This window comes from Mchenga conophoros, linkage group LG23, assembly GCF_057382185.1.
Source record: "Mchenga conophoros isolate Kocher_MC1m ecotype Shallow Benthic linkage group LG23, M_conophoros_male_GT1.1, whole genome shotgun sequence".
Classification (NCBI taxonomy): domain Eukaryota; kingdom Metazoa; phylum Chordata; class Actinopteri; order Cichliformes; family Cichlidae; genus Mchenga; species Mchenga conophoros.
This window is the reverse complement of record NC_140547.1, coordinates 31,396,678-31,415,685: the sequence shown is the minus strand read 5'-3', so window position 1 is coordinate 31,415,685 and position 19,008 is coordinate 31,396,678. Positions and strand designations below refer to the sequence as shown.

The following is a 19,008-nucleotide window of genomic DNA, read 5'->3' as shown; positions in this document are numbered from 1 at the left end:
CACGGCACATTCTGCACCAAATCTCTGTGCGTTCATCATTTGTTTGAAGCCAGCTCACCTCCTGCAACCACTTTTCCGAGAATACGTGCTTCTTTTGTGGTTCGGACTACTTCTGACATTTGTTTGGAGGTGGAGGAAAACCAAAGTAATTGCTTAAAGGAGCTTGCTTCTTCGACATCTTTAAGAGTTCTAAACAAATGTCTGTCCTCTTCCAGAAAATCGTATGTACGCAAACACGCGTTGCACCTTCTTATCTTGTGCGCGTTTTTTATTTTGACAGCGAATGCGCACCTGCGGACCACTTATGTGCAGCCCTGGTTATTTAGCTCGTCATATCGCAGCCACAGAAATTCTTTTGTCCATGAAACCATAAAGCTGCACTTTCTTTTTGCCTTATAGTCTGATTTGTCATAACTTTTCCATTTTGTGGTAAGCTTTTCTTTGGCTGTCACTTCTTCACCCTGACCTGTCTTATTTGGCTCAGCTGAACTAAAATATATATCCTGCTGCTTTTACACACGCACTCACATAACCCTCAGCGATTCTCTGCGTGATCAACCTCTCACATGTTTAAGCTTGCTGCCGGAGATTTCACTTGTCATGTTTGCGTAGTAAGCTAACGATTAATAAGACGATGTCAGAGGAATTGGTGCACAAATTATCATCACTCACCAATCAGTGCTGTCGCTCTCTATACACAGTTCACGTGATTGCAAAGTGAAAGCAAAAAAACAAGCACAAATTCAATTGGATTTCAATATGTCACATATTGACAGTGGCTCACCGATGCCAATGACATAATTACCCAGCTACATTTCTGAAAGAATGCAAAAGCATTGACATATATTTTTCCTTCCTGCGATAGCCCGACGGGCAGGGCAGAGAGAGATTTTGGTAGCCCGACTGGAAAAATCGCTAGCCCGTATTGCGAGCCCTGTATCTGATTGAGGAATCACTCATCTTTGGAAAAGAGAGTTTATTACAGATTTTGCGAGCCCTGGTTAGGGGTATTTGCTAATTTTCATTTCTCCAGTGTGAGAATTTACCCCTTTTCTGACCAAATAGTGAACTACTTTAAAACTACTTTAATTCGTCAACATCAAAATCACATCAAAATCTTAAGATGCGCTTTAATTAGCGACTACAGCTGTCACATAAGTTTCAATGGTGAAATATAAATTTCCTTTTTTTTTTTTTTAAAGCTTAATGCAAATGCTCCTGTATTTCAGTTTTGCCTCTTTGATGTTCTTAAGGCAGCAGAGCTGGCACTGTCTGGGATGGTTGGGAGATTCTAACAGTCTCTTGGTATGTTCTGTCACATGACTTCCTGTAAAACACTCTTGTTAATTATGAACTCTGTGACCTTGGCATTTCAGCCGACCTAGTCAACCCCCCACGTGTGCGCACTAGAGTGTGTACATCCATGCTCATTGTAGTATGTCAGTCAGAGTTGCCCTTAGGGTCTGGAAGCCATCAATTATTTATAAAATACGTGTGTTTCATGACATATCCATTGTGTTGACTTTTGTAACAGATGCAAGAAAGTGTGTTTGTGGACTCTCCACTGTTTGTGCACAGTAGTAGTATATGTGAGGGTGCGAGTGTTAAAATATTTAATATCTGCTTGTCTCCACCTCAGCTAACTGCTTTTATCTGTTATGGTAAGCAAAAACAGCCGACCATCTGCCTACTATTCTCTCTTTTTTACATATTTTCTTTTTCTCTTTAACATTCACTTCCCACACATCCTCTGTTTCTCTCTTCATAAACTGCTCCCTGGGCCATTCATGTTTGTTTTATTTGAGCTCTTCTTTTCTTTACGGCACACCCAAACATTTTCAGACACAAATACTTAAAATTGCATTCAGATAGTTGTGTGCGGTGGGTGACTTGCTATTTGGGAAGGAAGAAAAATTGCAACGTACTTTTTTAGTATGTTTAAAATCTGCTTGTTTTGTAGACCACTTTAGAGCGAGAGTTACTGCTTTTACCAAAGCAGCAGTAATTGTTTTTATTTAGCCAAAGTATTATACTAAGATCATCAAACATTGCTTTGAAATTCTTGCCATTTTTTATAGTGTTATTTTTTTCCCCATTAATAAACTCAAAAAACGATTGACTGTACCTTTTAATGCAAAGTTGTGTGAAATGTTATTCTAGGAACAATGTTAAACACAGCTAAACACTGTGTTAGCTGGCTCGACAAAACCTAAACCCTCAGTTAGAGGTGATGTGCGTCATGACAGTGGTTATCAGTTTTCTCTGTTAAGCCGGTCAGTCTACTTCTGGCTCCAGGTGCACTAGCATAAAAATAGATGTAAGCATAAAAATCTTTCCTATAAGTGCCAGCTACTCCAATCAGGGTTATTATCAGATGATGAGGATAAAATGGTATTAAAAATCTATTGAACAGCATAGAAAATATACCAGTTTGCAGCATTTTTATAAGTAGGATGAGATGTTAATGCTGCAGAAAATCGTTAATCTGTATATTTATCGCACAAGTTATTTATTTTATGCTGCATGCGGTGATGGCTGCATGCTAGAACAGGCATCACCTTGTACATGTATCCCTAGCAGAAAGCTGGCTGCAAATCAAAGGATCAATGAAAAATATTTGATCTCCTGCTGAATTTGCAGTCATTGAGTAAAAAGTAAGTTACGTATTTGATCCTGAAGCAAAACATGATTTTAGTATGCGGCAGAGACTACTTGGCCCACTCCTCTTTACAGAAACTCTTGAAATTCTATAATTTACCATAGTGAAAAAAAGCCAACTTTATGACACAGGAGATTCTGAGTTTAACACCACTAACCTGCTAATCTCCATTTGTTGTGCACCCCTACCTCCCTTTTGGTTTCCAATTGCATCATCAGTCATCACCAATATAATTTAAGCATTAATGGGCCCCTTTATATTCTTCTGTTCATAGAATACAAAGAAAGAAGAAATTAAACAAACAGCCAAACATTACACCACAGAGCAAACACAATAAATAATTATACTATGAAAAGTTTTGTAATGCAGCAATCCAGTAAGTCCTTAACAGGCTGCTTGTTCTGCCTTTATGCAGTGTACGTTTTTCCCTTTTGCCATCAACAACTCCCTCATTAGCATTATCCGAGATGTGAAATGTAGTTAAGAGCACAGCTAGTCACTGGTCTCGTTATTTTGATGTATTTCTGCTTTCCTCTCATCATCTTTAATCTGTCTTCTGTCACAGCTTTTAAAACAATATTCAGCTACCTGTCTTGCTAACGTAACCCAGCATGTGGTGCAGCATTGTCATTTTGTAAATGTGTGTTATAGAGTTGCAAATGGTTTATCTTTAATATTATGATTACATCTGTGAGTAAGGCTACGTCCTTCCGTCTGTCCGTTTTCTCTCCCTTTTGGCCTCCCGACCACACTGAGACGGCGTTTTCGCTCATGGAAAACGCAGCGTTTTGAAAATGCTCTCGAAAACATACATTTGAAAACTGTGCTTTCGCATCGCAGTGTAGACAGCGAAAACGGAGAATTTCTAAAACATTGACGCATGTTAGTCATGTGATGCAGTCATGTGACCAATTAAACTAAGATAGCGGAGGGCAATTTTGACAGCCCTATTAAAGATTAATATCAGTCTGTACATGCTACAGATAGCTTTTCCTCAAATTCTTTAATTCTCACTTGCTTTTGCAACTTTGTACTTTTGTGTTACTCGCAGCAACAACTCCACCTCATTGTTAGTCTATTTAAAAAAACTCTGTGCTTTTCCTCGATATTTTGCCATGACATTTCAAAGAGCCGGAAAGTAAATAAGTGGCAGACCGAAATGAGGCAGGTTGAATCTTCTTACTGGCCGAAAACACTTACTGGAACGTAAGCGTTTTTGGCCATTTCAATGTGGACGCGCAACTCTGTGAAAACGACCAAAAACGGTAGTGTGGACGTGCAGCGTTTTCAAATCTATCCGGGCTAGTGTGGGCGTAACCTCAGAAGAGGAAAAACAATGTTTTTCACAGTGCTCCAGACAGCAATTAATAAAATAGCCTCTGTGGGACTCCACCAGTATAGGGGTATTTGGAAAAACAATCCTGTTGTACATGAAATTATAATAGTGAATGCATTTCCTTAAATTATACATCCATTTTTAGTACAAGCTGTGTTTTCTTACCTGTATTTTGGCACGCTGCTTCAGCACAAGAGCAGAAAAGAAGAAAAAACCCTGCTGGAATATGTGTTGCACCACTGTTCAGCTTGGTGCGTAAATGTGTGTCCTTGTGCCCGTATGTGATAGAAGCAATTATCTGTACAAGTACAGATAACAATCATCGATGGAAACAGGATTTAAAAATAATTGATAGTAAAACAAACTTTCCAGTATATCTTACTACTACTGGTTGTGTATGGCGTTATTTTTGTGCCACTATTCTGAGCGCACGTAAAAAAAAATTGAGCACATGTTAAAAAAAAAATTTGCAGGTGCAAGTGTTGCATTTTGAGGAGAAATTTATTTTGAGCAAAGAAAAGCTAAATTTGAGTGAACAAAATTCATTGCTGAAAATGTATTTCAGTGTTTGCTATTATCCATACACACACACAATAGCAGCCCCGCTTGCTCAGTTTTTGCATTTGCGCTCGCTCGCAATGTGTTACTTGCGCTCTCAACATTTCTGCCCGTGCACGTTCAACTCTTTCTCTACACGTTATATTTGTGCTACAAAACCAGCCAATCACAGACTTCCTGCAAAAAAATCTGATTGGCTGTTTTGGTCTCCAATCAGCTCGAAATGATGAAATGCAATATCCCAGAATCCATTTCGTCCAAAACTCAAATGAGGCAGTGGCGGAGGAACACAGAGTGGCGGAGTTTGAAATATTACTCCTTCTGGGTCACAAAATAAACTTTTAAGATATTTTCATGCGAGAATGGTGCTGTGTAAACTTCAAATATCTGCTCGATTTATCAAGACATCACATATTTGCATAAGTGCTCTAATGTTTTCAGAGATGCTTGCTCATAGGGGGTCATATGATTATTGGGTTTTTCTCTGTATTATTGTAGGATCTACCTGACAATACAAAGCGCCTTGAGGTGACTGTTGTTGTGATTTGGTGTGGTATAAATAAAATTTAAATAAAATTTAACTGAATGTAATTACAGTTTAGAATTACAGTAGAGATTCAATTCAATTCAATTTTATTTATATAGTGCCAAATCACAACATAAGTCGCCTCAAGGCGCTTCATAAAGAGATAAAACCCTAAGCTATGCCGTGGTAAAAAGGAAAAAAAAAACCTGTGAAAATGTCCAGTTATGTTGTTTTAATCACCTGATTTAAATAAAATCTTCTTAATGGTAATGGTTTGTATTTTTATCTGATGATGCTCGTGAAGATTTACACCCTTTTTATAGGCATAAATGAATCAATACTGTTGTATTGCACATCTCTTGTGCTCCATTGCATCAGACTGTACCTTTTAGAACTGGTAGCTGGGTGTAGCTGTAGTACATTTCTTTCCTCTGACTCTTATTTAGAAATCAAAGGCCAGAGAGTGGCTTTGACCATTAACCCCCAGCCTCAGGCCCAAATATAACAGAAAGGTCACAGTTTGATTTTTACTTTTATTTACAATGTTTTCATCTGCTTGTAGATCCTCCCACACTGGGCTACAAAGAGACGGTAATTATCGCCCTGGCAACAGTCTCCGTGCTGGCTGTGGTAGCTGCAGCAGCCTTCTTTGGTTACCGCATGATGCATGGTGAGTTGCCATGACGCCAAGGTGTGAGGAAGAGAATTCATTATTCAAGGCTTTTTAAATGTTTTTTGGTAGAATTTGATGAACTAAATCAGAGCTGTTGTTTTGCTTAAATAATAATAATGGATTGGATTTATATAGTGCTTTTCAAGGCACCCAAAGCGCTTTACAATACCACTATTCATTCACTCTCACATTCATACACATAAATGTGTCTATATATTTGTGTTTTTTGTATCCTGTGTATTATAGGAAATGGCAAACAAGGCCTTCACAATCTGAATATGATGGAAGCTGCGGGTTCGGAAAGTTCTCTGGACCTGGACAATCTCAAACTGCTGGAGGTCAGTGCGCACATCAGACTCCTTGTCCTCTTTTGTGGCTGCAGGAGCTGTGACTTGGAATATATTTAGTTTGGAGCTGCGCAGTCATCTTTCATAAGTTGAATCAGTTTGTTTTCTGGCCCAGGAAAGAGCCAGAGTATTTAGTGTAGCGGTGGGATGTGCCAGCTCAACATGATCAAATGAGCCAATAGGAAGAAAATACAGCCATGACTGAATTGTTGTCCAGCTATTTAAATACTCTAGATTTAGTAAGATTACTGCCATGGTTCCACACAGCACATTATTCTTAGTTTTTAATTGGTACAATAGGGATGTTTGTGAAAATAGTAAAGTAAATCCCTCTTCTTCTTTTTTTCTCCTCCAAATCCTGAGGCCTTTATACTGGTGGTTTTTTTTTGTTTTTTCTTTAAAGAGATGATGTTGCTTCTCCAGCATCTCTGCACAAGGTAGTGTGTTTTTGAGAGTACAGAGACTCTAAGCTAGAAAGAGAAAGGAGAAAACAAAAATGCACTCAAAATACATCAAGGATTCTGGTTATGTTTGTCATTTCAATGTGACTTTTATCATCTGATCACAACAGGAGGCATTCAGTGACAGGGGCAGGCATACAAAAATAGAAATGTGCTTACACTGTCACAGGATCCTGAAATCCTGATACTAAAGAGGGAGAGCTCATAATGTGATAGGAAGTCGGCAGAGTTTGGATGCAGCCACGTTAGCAATATAAACAAAGGACTGGAATACAAATTAATGCTGGATCTGATTAAAGTAAGTCCAGGGAGACAGCAGGATGGCAGCAAAATTTCAAAATCACAGTTTCACTTATTAAAATGTTTCCATTTAATGTCATCATCATAGTTCAGTTTCCTACAAACTCAATTTCTGCAATATGCTGAAATTTCCAAAGCAACACGGGCTATTTTTTGGTTGTTTACAACCTGATTCCTCAAATGAAATTCTGGTATTTTTCAGCCTGACTCTGTCTGTGACTCATGCTGAGTGCACTATCCCACTGTGGTGTATGGCAAGCATGAGCTTTCCTTTTAAAGCTAGGATTGGTTATCAACCTGCCAGTTTGTCCTTAGTAGTATTCACCATTTATTTCAAAGAGGTAAACACTTAAATATTCTGAAAAAATATGTGTAGTTGTGTCAGTAACTACTAATTGACCTAAAACATTCAGTTTTCGGCTGTCGGGGATCCCGAAGGTTCAAACTGACCTTTTAGGAGAAGAAATAAAACATTCAATCTTACATTTTAGTACATAAAGTATATTCTTTAAAAGACATAAGCAAACTCTTTACTTTTAGTCACCTTATCACAAAATGATAGTAAATAGATCCAAGAGTCACAGCAGTTGATTGTCCCACAAAAAAGAAGCGAGTGTGTGTGTGTGTTAGTATATGTTAGGCCAGTTAAAATGAACAACAGCTAGAAAATACAATTTCCGTTGTGTACTTTCATGAGAGAAATAAGATATGAACATAATGACCCAACGACACTGGTGCAGGCATGTTTTTCTCCTCTTTCTGACATCTGTTCAGTGGGTTTAAATTCAGAGTCAGTGAGAGAGAGAGAGTGACATTTTGTTCAGGCAGGAGTTGAATTCAGAACACTGTCCTTGCAGTTTATCAAACGCAGGCACATGTTCCTTCACGTTAAACTGAGGGCTGGAAAGCCAGCAAACCTTACTCAGACAAAACAGGGTCCATTGTTTCCCGCAGTAGATTTTATAACCAGGCACGAATGTTTGGAGATGAAAATTGCCCAGAAATAAATGCCCTGGTAAATTCAGTTCTTAACCTCTTGCTGATGACTTTTTAGCCAGACTGTTTGGGGCTTAATGGCTTGCTGTTTTTTCAGCTCTCTAATTGAATGATTTGGCTGTTTAACTCTGCTGTTTGCCTGTAATTTACTTTCTTTCCTATCTGTCTTCTTCCCTGCCTGTCTGGGTTTGTTGTCGTACCTACCTCTGTTACCGTTTCTGTTTTTGGCTCTTTCGTGTTTGCAAAAAGTCTTTTCTGTGTGCTAGTGTTTCTGTAATAGGACTCAAACCAACTCAGACATAATTACCGCTTCATTCAGATATTCTCTTACTAGACAAACAAGTACCAAAGGTCTAGAATGTCAAAGAAGTCTGCTGTCACCACCTCTTTCAGCTGATTGGGCGTGGCAGATATGGAGCTGTGTACTGCGGCTCTCTGGATGAGCGGCCTGTCGCCGTAAAGGTGTTTACTGCAGCCAACAGACAGAACTTCCTCAACGAATGCTCTATCTACCGGCTGCCGCTGCTAGAGCATGATAACATTTCTCGGTTCGTGGCAGCCGATGAGCGGACGGGCCCAGAGGGACGCACAGAGTACCTGCTGGTCATGGACTACTACCCACATGTGAGTACAGGGGAAGCAGTACCCATGTAAGTGTTATACATGAAGCATGTGTGTTCAGCATACAGAGTGTTTTCTTTTTCTTTTTACCTGCTGTTCCTTGAACTATTTGTTAAGCTTTGAGTAATGGAGGATTGACAACGCCTGTTTAATTTAATACTACAGAATTCTGGGAGAAGCAAACACAGCTGGTGCAGCAAATCAAACTCATGGCGTTTTAATAAGGAAGTCAGTCAATAATTACAGCAACTGTAATACGATTTCATGCTGCATCCAGCATCAATAATTCTCCTCACACTAGCTCAGCCAATTAAAGGGCATTCTCCAGCTAGAAAGGTAACATAAACACTGGCTGTTTATAGTGCCTCCATAACATCTGGACATATTAAAGCAGGTTCACTGAGAGAAAATTGTGGACACACACTTGATAATTTGAATGTGTTTCCTGTCAGTGTTTCACAGTTAAGGCCACCTTTGTTTTGCCAATAGGAAGATAGTAATTTGAAGTAGCAGCATGAGAAGATGATTAAAACCTCTTCAGTCTATGTAAAATCTCCCACAACCAACATCTAACATGTCTTTATTGCAAACAAAAATGGCTAACTTATCCTGTTTTTTCAGTGTCATTATTGGAAGTGTGCTTCCAGCCATTCTCAAAATGTAGCAGAGAAGAGAAAAAATGTTGAGTAGGTTAAAAAGAGGCACATAAAAAGAACCTTAACACTGACTGCTGAAAGCTACTCTTAGGAACTCAACTTCAATTTTAATGTGTACTTAGCAAAAAGCTCAATATGCTTGTTGTCCAAACCTTGAGCTAATTACTAGTCAGCTGACTTGCAGTCCAGCCTATAAAAGGAACCTCTAATTTATGATAACCATTAGTCCTAATACACATTGTCATGGAAACACAGTGCAGTCCAGGACAGGAGACTGGGACACATAATGCATTCAAGTAAATGATAATATAATCAATTTAAAATGAACAGATGTAATGTAATTTTCTGTAGTAACGGATGCACAAATTGCCTTGTGATTGATTGTGAGAGAAAAAAATTAAATGTGTGTGTGTTGGGAGGGAGGGGGCGGGGGGGGTTGTTTGGTGCACTAGGCCCAGCCAAGACTGATGGAGATAATTGAAGCAGGAAATTAATAATATCCAATATAATTTCCACTAACCAGTTTTCATAGAGTTGTTGCTGATACCTATCATAAGATGTCATAACTTTATGCCAGATTTTTTTCATCTAAATCATAAATGACTTTTCTACTGCAGAACAATAAAATCACTGCAGTTGCCTCAAAACTCGACGGAAGTGCAGTGATAAGATGTTTGGTTCAGTTACACTGTGAAACTCTGCATCCTACACCATCTTAATTTCTTTGTCCTCTATATTCTTGTCCTCCATGTGGTTCTCAGGGCTCTCTCAGTCGCTACCTGAACATCCAGACCAACGATTGGGTGGGCAGCTGCCGACTGGCTCACTCTGTCACCCGCGGCCTGGCCTACCTGCACACCGAGCTCTTTAAAGGAGGTGAGCTACACAGAGAGATTTAGAGTTAATTACTACCAAGACTGCCGCTTTCTCCTGTTACTGAAGCACAAACACATTTAAAGAATTGTCGTGGGAAATGGGAAAGTATCTTTGTTTTTAGCCCAGTTAGTTTGTTGCTGTGTTTTGTTTTGTTTTTTTAAAGAAATGCTTTGGATAGCCTGTGTTTCTCTTTCTCCGCTCTGTTCCTAGTACTTTCAGCTGTCTTACTTGCGGCACACTGCAGCTGCACGTGGGTCAATTTGTCTTAGAGTGCTGTATATCCCTGCATTTTGAAAAACACACGTACACACTTAGCACACGCCCAGCCATGGGTATTTATAGACTGGCCTCAAGCTAGCCTCAGAGAGAGGGGAAAAGGGAGACAAACAAGAGAGGAGAGATAGGAATTGAGGTAATATGCGAATATCCCTGTAGCGTAGAGCTCGCTGGAGCCAGAGTCTCAAGTCACCAAACCTCAGACTGATTGGCTACACTTGGCCCTCCTTTTTTTCTTTTTTAAGAAATGGCATGGGAAAGAAGGTACACTAATACTTTTTGTGAGTAAGAGAGACTGTAAGCCCAACTTGCAGTACAAACAAGATAAACTTGTATTATTTTGCAAAGGAAAAAAGACAGAGGGGGCTAAAGTCACAGGCAACAGGGACAGAGGGAGCTGGTGTTTGTTAGCTCTGTGCAGCAGCTAACAGCAGAATCTCTTGCCCCCCCGCCCCCCCATTGGTCATGCACATCAATAGCAGGCAGCACATAGCTGTGGTGACTTCCACAGCTTGCAGCAGTCTTCAGTGCACCCTCTGCTGGACAGAAGGATACTGCAAGTGGAGGCCATTGATATGATCTTAATCCCATTGTTGTAGATTAGATTAGAGGATTTAGTTGTCTGTTAATAGTGCAGCTTGTTTTGAACAGTGAGTAATGAGGGAAATCTGAATCTATGCATATATGAAGCCTTTTTTAATCAATTATCATTCATTAGCAAATCCCACAAAACCTGCTTGAGTGTGCTGTCTGAGAGGTTTTGGGAGTACTGTACATGCTAACATCCTTAATGAAAAAGAAATTAGCCTAAATTTTGCAATTCTCCCTTCAAGACTTGTATAAGCCAGCGGTTTCACACAGGGACCTGAACAGCCGAAACATCCTCGTCAAAGCCGATGGCACGTGTGTCATTATCGACTTTGGCCTTTCCATGAAGCTGACAGGGAACAGAGCAGCACGGCACGGGGAAGAGGAAAACGCCGCTATAAGTGAGGTGAGTGTTCAGGAGGAAGCAGAGGATGCACCTGTATTGATGAGTGTAGTCTACTAGAAAGACAGCAGCAGAGGCAGGCAGTCAGGGTTAAGCACGTCTCTGTATTTGCTTACTAAAACGGGAGTAGACAGCAAACAGCAAAGAATAGACTGCATCTTACAAGCATCAAGTTCAGATGAAATAAAATGGCATGGCTACTGAACTAAACACGGAGAGGCTATAGGCTACAGGAGATTATGTTTCTATAGAAAACAGTCAATGTGGTTTCTGGCATATATGCATTCATTTAGTTTAGCACTTTGTCAGCAAAGATATAGCCTGCTGATATTTTGTCAAAGCTAAGATTATGAGATCTAATAATGTGATCCAACTACATCCACAGCAAACAAAACCCACCTGTGTCGGTGTTACAGTATTTCTGGACAGTTTAACAGTTCCACCACACCCCCACTTACACCTTCTTTGTCTTCCAGGTGGGGACTATCCGTTACATGGCCCCCGAGGTGCTTGAGGGCGCGGTGAACCTGAGGGACTGTGAGGCAGCACTAAAGCAGGTGGACATGTATGCCCTAGGCCTAGTCTACTGGGAGACCTTCATGAGATGTACTGACCTTTTCCCTGGTGAGTTATATCTGCTTTGTGTTAAGTCATTCCTACTGTGGGACTGCAACTTAAGAATAGAACAGAATAGCCATTTATTGTCATTCTGCATGTACAACGAAATTATGTGTGCTGCACACCAACTGTGCAGGAGTAAAATATAAATAGTAAGACAGCAGGAATAAATAGCAAACAGACAAAATGTATACAAAATAAGAAAAAGGCACACATTAAATATAGAAAAGACTGTAAAGCTACTTGTGTTATGCTCAGGAAAGGAAGCACCAGGTGAAAGGTGCATTTTTAACAAACTTAATGGGTATTTCTGATATGTCATAGACATCTAAAACGAGGCTTTTCTCTTCCTGTCCCTGCTTATCCCTAGGAGAGTCTGTGCCAGAGTACCAGATGGCCTTCCAGGCGGAAGCAGGGAACCACCCAACATTTGAGGACATGCAAGTTCTGGTATCCAGGGAGAAGCAAAGGCCTAAATTCCCTGAGGCCTGGAAAGAGAACAGTCTGGTGCGTATGTATGTAGGGAATAGGGCTAAAATGAGAATGCTTTGAGAATACTGCCACATTGTAACAGGATAGCAAAACAATTCCGCAAACAAAAAAGCTTAGAAATAGTCTGTTTTGGAGCTTGGCTATATAGCAAAATATTTTTTTCCCCATCAATCTTTTCCAAAGATGTTTACCCTGGCTTTATTTGTTCAGAAGCTAATTTTTCTGTAGCTCCAAAATCCTGTTTATGTGTGAGGGAAAAACTAGTAATGTTTACAAAAATACTTGCGTACATGTGGATGGTGAAGATGATGAAGTTGTGTAGAAAGGCAGGACGAGTTTGGAAGCGATCCAATTAGAAGTAATCTCAGTAAGGTCAGACACGCACAATTTGATCTGCTCCCAACAAACAGGCTGGGAGGATGGCCTCAGCCCATGAAAATGCAACAAAATGCCAGTGCTCAGAAGGAGAGAAGAGTAGACGTATTGATATCAAGGACAATTTGTGAAGCTAATCTCACCGGTAAAAACACTAAAAATCAACTGATAACTTTAGATTTAGTCTTATGATATCTCTTAGTCTTATGATACTTAGTTCACTAAAATTTTAAGAACTTAGAAGTTTTAGTGAAAAGAATGAATAAAACAAAATCAAAATTTGCAGTCGAAATGACCACTGTTTCCAGAAACCTAGCTCTGGGTTTGGTTCAATTGGACATACACTTGATTACATAGTCCAAAGCAAACCACCAAACCCCCCAATTGTTTATAATTTCTCTGTGTGTGTTGCAGGTGGAGAGTTCATTTTCTAAAGTTACTCCAGCTTAGGGGATAAATGACAAAATGCAGAAAGTGTTTCTATTACAAGCACTGCAGTGTTGATATTGTTGATACTAGTCATGTAGTTAATAGCCATAATATGCTGTGTTTTCCAGGCGGTTCGATCTCTGAAAGAGACAATGGAGGACTGCTGGGACCAGGACGCAGAGGCTCGTCTCACAGCTCAGTGCGCTGAGGAGCGTCTGGCGGAGCTGCTCCTCATATGGGACCGCTCCAAGTCTGTCAGCCCTACACTCAACCCCATGTCCACTACACTGCACAACGAGAGGTATGTTTCAACAAAGCCACATCCTGTCATTGTATTCATTGTTTCAAATGATCTTGCTGAGGTTTTCAACACTGTTTCTTTGATCCAGAAATCGCATGACGCCAAAGTCTGGCCCGTACACAGACCATTCGTCTACGTACATTGAAGAGCATGAAGGTGTAGCCAAGAACACGCAGGTGGATGCAACTAGTTCTTTGACTGGTAGAGTTGGGGTTGGGACCGGAGAGAGGAACAGGAATTCCATCAACCAGGAGCGTCAGCAGCAAGCGAACGCCCGTCTGCCCAGCCCAGAAAGCAGCACCACCAGCATGGGCATGAGAGGTAGCCCTTCAGCCTCTACTACGACTACCACTATCATCTCTGAGTCAGAGGGACTCGCAGGGGCCACCACAGTGCCCGTGTGCCTACATCTTACCCAAGAAGACCTGGAAACCACAAAGCTGGACCCTAAAGAAGTAGACAAAAACCTGAAGGAGAGCTCGGATGAGAACTTAATGGAGCACTCCCAGAAGCAGTTCTGCTCACCAGACCCACTTAGTCCTGGCAGTTCCAGCCTGCTTTATCCACTTATAAAGATGGCGAGTGAGGTCTCCGGTACATCAGACACTGCTGCCACAATGCCCCCTACCATCTTTCCCTTGCCCAAGCAGCAAAACTTGCCCAAGAGACCATCCAGTCTGCCCCTGCGCAACAAGCCTGTCAAGAAGGAATCCTCCTCCTCTTCACTAAGGTTTAAGTTTGGGCGCTCAGGAAAGTCCAACCTGCGCCAGGTGGAGGGAACAAAGATGAACATTAGTACAGTTACGGGCACAAATTCGGCTGGAGAGGTTCACCGAGGCACAGGCACAAACAACTTACCTGTTCGACGGGATACACATGCCAATGCAGCCATTAACGGCACCGTCAATGGTCACATCAGTGCTGGGATCTCATCCATAGTAACAGGTGGAGCGACAGGTTTTGGAGGCTCCAACATAACTCACAATGGATCTGGAGCTCTGAGGTCAGATGACAGCCGGCTGTCCCTCGGCGTCATCACAGCGAGCCCCGATGAACACGAGCCTCTTTTGAGCCAAGAACGAGAGCAGCCTGATCAAAGAGACGCGTCCACGAATGTGACCGCTCTCCGCTCGGCCCGACCCAACACCAACAACAACAACAGCAACACAGGGCATGGCCAGGGGGATGGCGACAGCGGCGGAGAAAGTGATGAAGGCGAGCCAGAGGGAAGCAGTGAGGGGACAAGCAGGGAAACTACGGTGCCCCCAGGAGAAAGCTCACTGTCGGGCACTGTTGCAACAGACCCCCAGGGGGAAGCTCCAGTCACCATGAGAGGAGAGGCCCTGCTCAGGCAGCCCAGAGCCCGTAGGCCAGAGAGACCGAACTCTCTGGATCTGTCCTTCACAACACAGGACCTGGCCTCACTAGGTGAAAATCATTTGCAAGTATTCTGTAGTTGTATTGGCCCATTGGATCATACTGCAGTTTAATTGTCTAAAAACAACTCTTAAATTTCTCAGAGGGTTCAGTAATTTCCAAACAGAGCAGGTCTCTGTTGTTTATATTAAATATTACTGAACATGGAGAAATGGTACATCTCCATGAGGGGCTGTTTTCAGTGGCAGCTAATCCAATTTGTTGCTAAACTGACTATTTTTGGAAGCACAAAGGTGTGTGTGTGTATGTGTGTGTGTGTGTGTGTGTGTGTGTCTATTAGGGCTGCCACAAACGATTATTTTGATAGTCGACTAGTCACCGATTATTTATGCGATTAGTCGACTAATCAGATCATCATCCACTGGACATAAAACTACAGCTTATTGCACCAGCAGCATCTGCTCTTATATAACTATCATTAGCTTACAGCTTTAAGCTTTTAAGGTGCTAACTAAAAATAAAGACAAGATGATAGTTTATTCAATTTTAATGAAATTTGCAGATTGTTTCGGTAAAGTTTAATAAACTCCTTGCTATCTAAAATATAACAGGACACCGGAGTATATTCTCCAGCATCTCACACTTCTGATAATCAGCTGTCTGCTTGACGTTTATTCAGCTGTGTAAAAACTATAACTTTAATCTCAGCCAAACCGATTTACTCAGGAACAAATAAAATACTAAAAAAAAGCCAAACAATAACATTTTTAATTTATCTAAGTGACTCATATATATTTAACCTGAGTCGCGAAAGACGGCGGTGGGTTTGAAAACAATTTGCCGGGAGTCCGGTGTTCTCACGGCGCTAGTGACCTAGCCCCCGGCTAGCTATCGAGCTAGTGGGTAACAGACGTCTCCGAAAACGTCGGAGCGCTTTTGAAAATATGTGGTGTCCTGATAAACTGAGCAGATATTTGAGGTTTACACAGCTACATTCTCGCCTGAAAATATGTTAAACGTTTATTTTGTGACCCAGAAAGAATAATAAGAGTAATATTAAAACTAACTAGCTACCGCCATTGTTGGAAACTAAGCTGGGCCGCGCTATGAATTCTGGGACACAGCTGCTTCTTCTTCTTCGGGGTTTAACGGCAGCTGGCATCCTTGTACATGCTGTGCTGCCATCTTCTGTTTCAGTCCGTTATTACACTCTTAAATCCTGCTATTATTCCTGCGTCTTTTGCGATCTTACAAAGCTTCAAACGACACGTCGACTATTAAATCAGTCGTCGACGATTTTGATAGTCGACGTAATCGTGACTAGTCGACAAATCGTGGCAGCCCTAGTGTCTATATATATTTCGTGCTTTGAACCACACATATTGTAGATACATTCAGTGTTAATTTGACTGCAGATAAAACGAATTGGCAAGAAGCCCCAGAGTATCACTAGACTAAATCTAATAATCACATTTGACAAACTGGAACCTACAAATGTTTGGCATATTTCATTTAATAAAGTACTTCAAACAGCCCTCTGTTGCTAAATTGTATTGTAACTAATTGTAATCCATCCGTTATTAACTATGCACATGAAAGTCAATTTGCTCATAACAGATGTCTGCAATATATAATGGAAGCATGAAGTTTGAAAGACATAATGTTTACTAGGCACAGAGAGTGTTGTTGCATTATGGGAAATGTAGGGTCCAAAGCTTTTTGTAGGTTACACAGTCAAAATTGCTGTTTCTGCTGCTTTGATTTTGGTCATTCTTCTTTTTTCTTCTTCTTCTCTTTTGTGCTCCAGTTATTGGATTTATTATCAGTAGTTTTTTATCTATTTAAAAAATAATAATAATAATAATAATAATGTTGGAAAAAAGAGGCTTGTGAAATGTAGAAATCAATAGTTTAAACTGAATTGTTGGTCAAAATAAGAAACATTATATTTTATTCTTTGTTTCATTTAGAATATTTTAGAAATTAAATGTCTAATCCAGCAATTCAGTTAATAATCAGTGGTTAATAGAAAAGAAGGTCCTTATCAAAATGTGTAGTTTTTCATGGTCTCTTTAATTATTTTCATGCACAAAGGTGTTGCTACATTGCTCATTAATCATTGTTCCACCCTGTTTTCCAGGAGATGGTTTAGTCCAGCCAGATGGAGCGTTGGGGACCGGAGATAAGATCAAGAAGCGCGTCAAAACCCCTTATTCTCTGAAAAAGTGGCGACCCACCACATGGGTCATCTCTACAGATACCCGGGGGCCAGAAGTTAACAACAATGGCTCTACCCGAGGTCAAAGTCACAGTCAGAACCGGCCCAAGTCCAGTTCAGCCATCTACCTGCGGGGGGGCAGCTTGGCCAGCGAACCCAGTGACACGCATGTGTAAACTTGGACCCTCTAACAGGCCCGGCAACACTATCTAGAGAGCACTTATTATTTTATTTTGTGTGGAGCTCTCTGCTCTGAATCAGCACGAGGAAGCTATGGAATATGTCACAAACCAACAATAGAGTCTGATCATGTACAGTAATTAGGTCTGTCCCGCTCCTGTGTGTCCTTCTGATGGCATTGCTTTAAATGGAATCCAGCTATGCAGCATTTTCATTGGCTTCTGTTTCTGCATTGTTTGTTTTGTGTTTTTTAAATCTTGGTTTGAAGTTTCATAGTGGTACATTAATTCTTTTTTTTTTTTATTTGTGCACTTTGAATGAATTTGAAATCAGTGTTTCCTAAACGTGTCTGTTGCGACCAAGACGAAGATTGGTCTCTAAACTTAAACAGGCGATGAAAAAACAATCAACACTCGAGCGCTCGGTTACTCCCCCTTTGCTCTATCGAGTAAAGTGAGAGTGGGCTCTGTAAACAAATTAATGGTCTTAAAAGACAAAGCAACTTTTTAAACATTTTCCTTGTATGCAATACCAATTGTTGTCTCATGACTTTGTATCCTCTTTTTGTATCATACCTTTTAATTGTGCAATAGGATGTAGCTTTTAGATGCTTTCAGTGTTTTTATTGCTTCAATTTTTTTATCCTGTTGTTATTTTGATATGTTAATCTCTGTTGCACTTATGAATAGTCACAGTCGTTTTGTAAACAATCCATCGCACACTATTGTAACCCTCGCTCCCCCCAACCTGACTCACGAGGAGAAAATAGCTGACAATCCTCCTCTTTGGACTATCTTTATGGGAACGCTAACACAAAAGAATCAGTCCCAGCTGACTTAAAAGTGGGCTGACGTGGAACTTGTCTGCTTGCACAATTACACCAGTAACAAATCTCATTCTGGGGTCTTACAATCACTGGAGCTGAACTTACAGAGGCATCTGTTACAGTGGCTGACTGGAGTCACTGTACCACTATCATTTGACCTCAGTATGGACTCTGCATTTAGCTGTCTGTCTGCAAGACATGAAATATTACAAACCCCAGATTCTGCTGTTCAAACACAAATCAAAAACTGAAGAAAAAAAACACACTGAAGCACGCTGGATATTACTTTTTTGTTTCTTGTCGTCTCATCCCCTGACGGTGGAGTGAGTGATGTGTGTGTGTTGCGTGAATGTGCACGTGTTATTTACTCGCGCTGTACAGGCGTGCTGAAATGTCGACATACTCATTCTGTATTTTCAGCGCTGCTTCAGCGCATATGAAAAGATCTCATTTATGTTTTTGTAATCTGTAGTTTGTATCAAAAAAACAATCCTTACATGTATCGCATTAATATTTGCATCATTTTTATGGTATTGTGTTTTGCATTCAATGGACATTGCCTTTGATTCCATTGCTATGCATCTGCTTGGTACAGTTTCTGTAAACATTTTCAAGTCAATATGGAAGAAGAAAAACCCCTCAATAAATGTATGAAATAATTGTTGGGTATATACATTTAATCTGTGTTTGGGTTCATGCCTTTGGTGCCCCTGAGGTGTTGTCAGCATTATTCAGAAGAAAAACATTTGTGGACGATGTGCAAGGTTAGAACCTGCTGTGAAATAGCTATTTTATTTATTTAACACCATATTTACCACTTTTATGCTATGAAAACAAGAATTTTTTTTCCAAAATAACTATATTGTATAGTCTTTTCTGGTCTTGGTCACACAATTTTTAAACATTTTGTTTGTGC

The 19,008-nt window shown here is 40.5% G+C and overlaps 1 protein-coding gene across 1 annotated transcript in view; it reads left to right on the top strand.

Moving 5' to 3' along the window:
* The window catches only part of LOC146547619 (bone morphogenetic protein receptor type-2-like), a 46,574-nt gene extending 27,822 nt beyond the window's left edge, over nt 1–18,752 (top strand). Inside the window, exons 4-13 of the mRNA XM_085264639.1 lie at nt 5,642–5,749; nt 5,999–6,090; nt 8,250–8,480; nt 9,895–10,009; nt 11,119–11,279; nt 11,753–11,900; nt 12,265–12,401; nt 13,319–13,491; nt 13,580–14,919; nt 17,009–18,752. Of these exons, the coding sequence (XP_085120765.1) occupies nt 5,642–5,749; nt 5,999–6,090; nt 8,250–8,480; nt 9,895–10,009; nt 11,119–11,279; nt 11,753–11,900; nt 12,265–12,401; nt 13,319–13,491; nt 13,580–14,919; nt 17,009–17,262 (2,759 nt within the window). The 3' untranslated portion in view covers nt 17,263–18,752. The remainder of the gene's footprint in view (nt 1–5,641; nt 5,750–5,998; nt 6,091–8,249; nt 8,481–9,894; nt 10,010–11,118; nt 11,280–11,752; nt 11,901–12,264; nt 12,402–13,318; nt 13,492–13,579; nt 14,920–17,008) is intronic.
* Nucleotides 18,753–19,008: the final 256 nt, after the last annotated feature.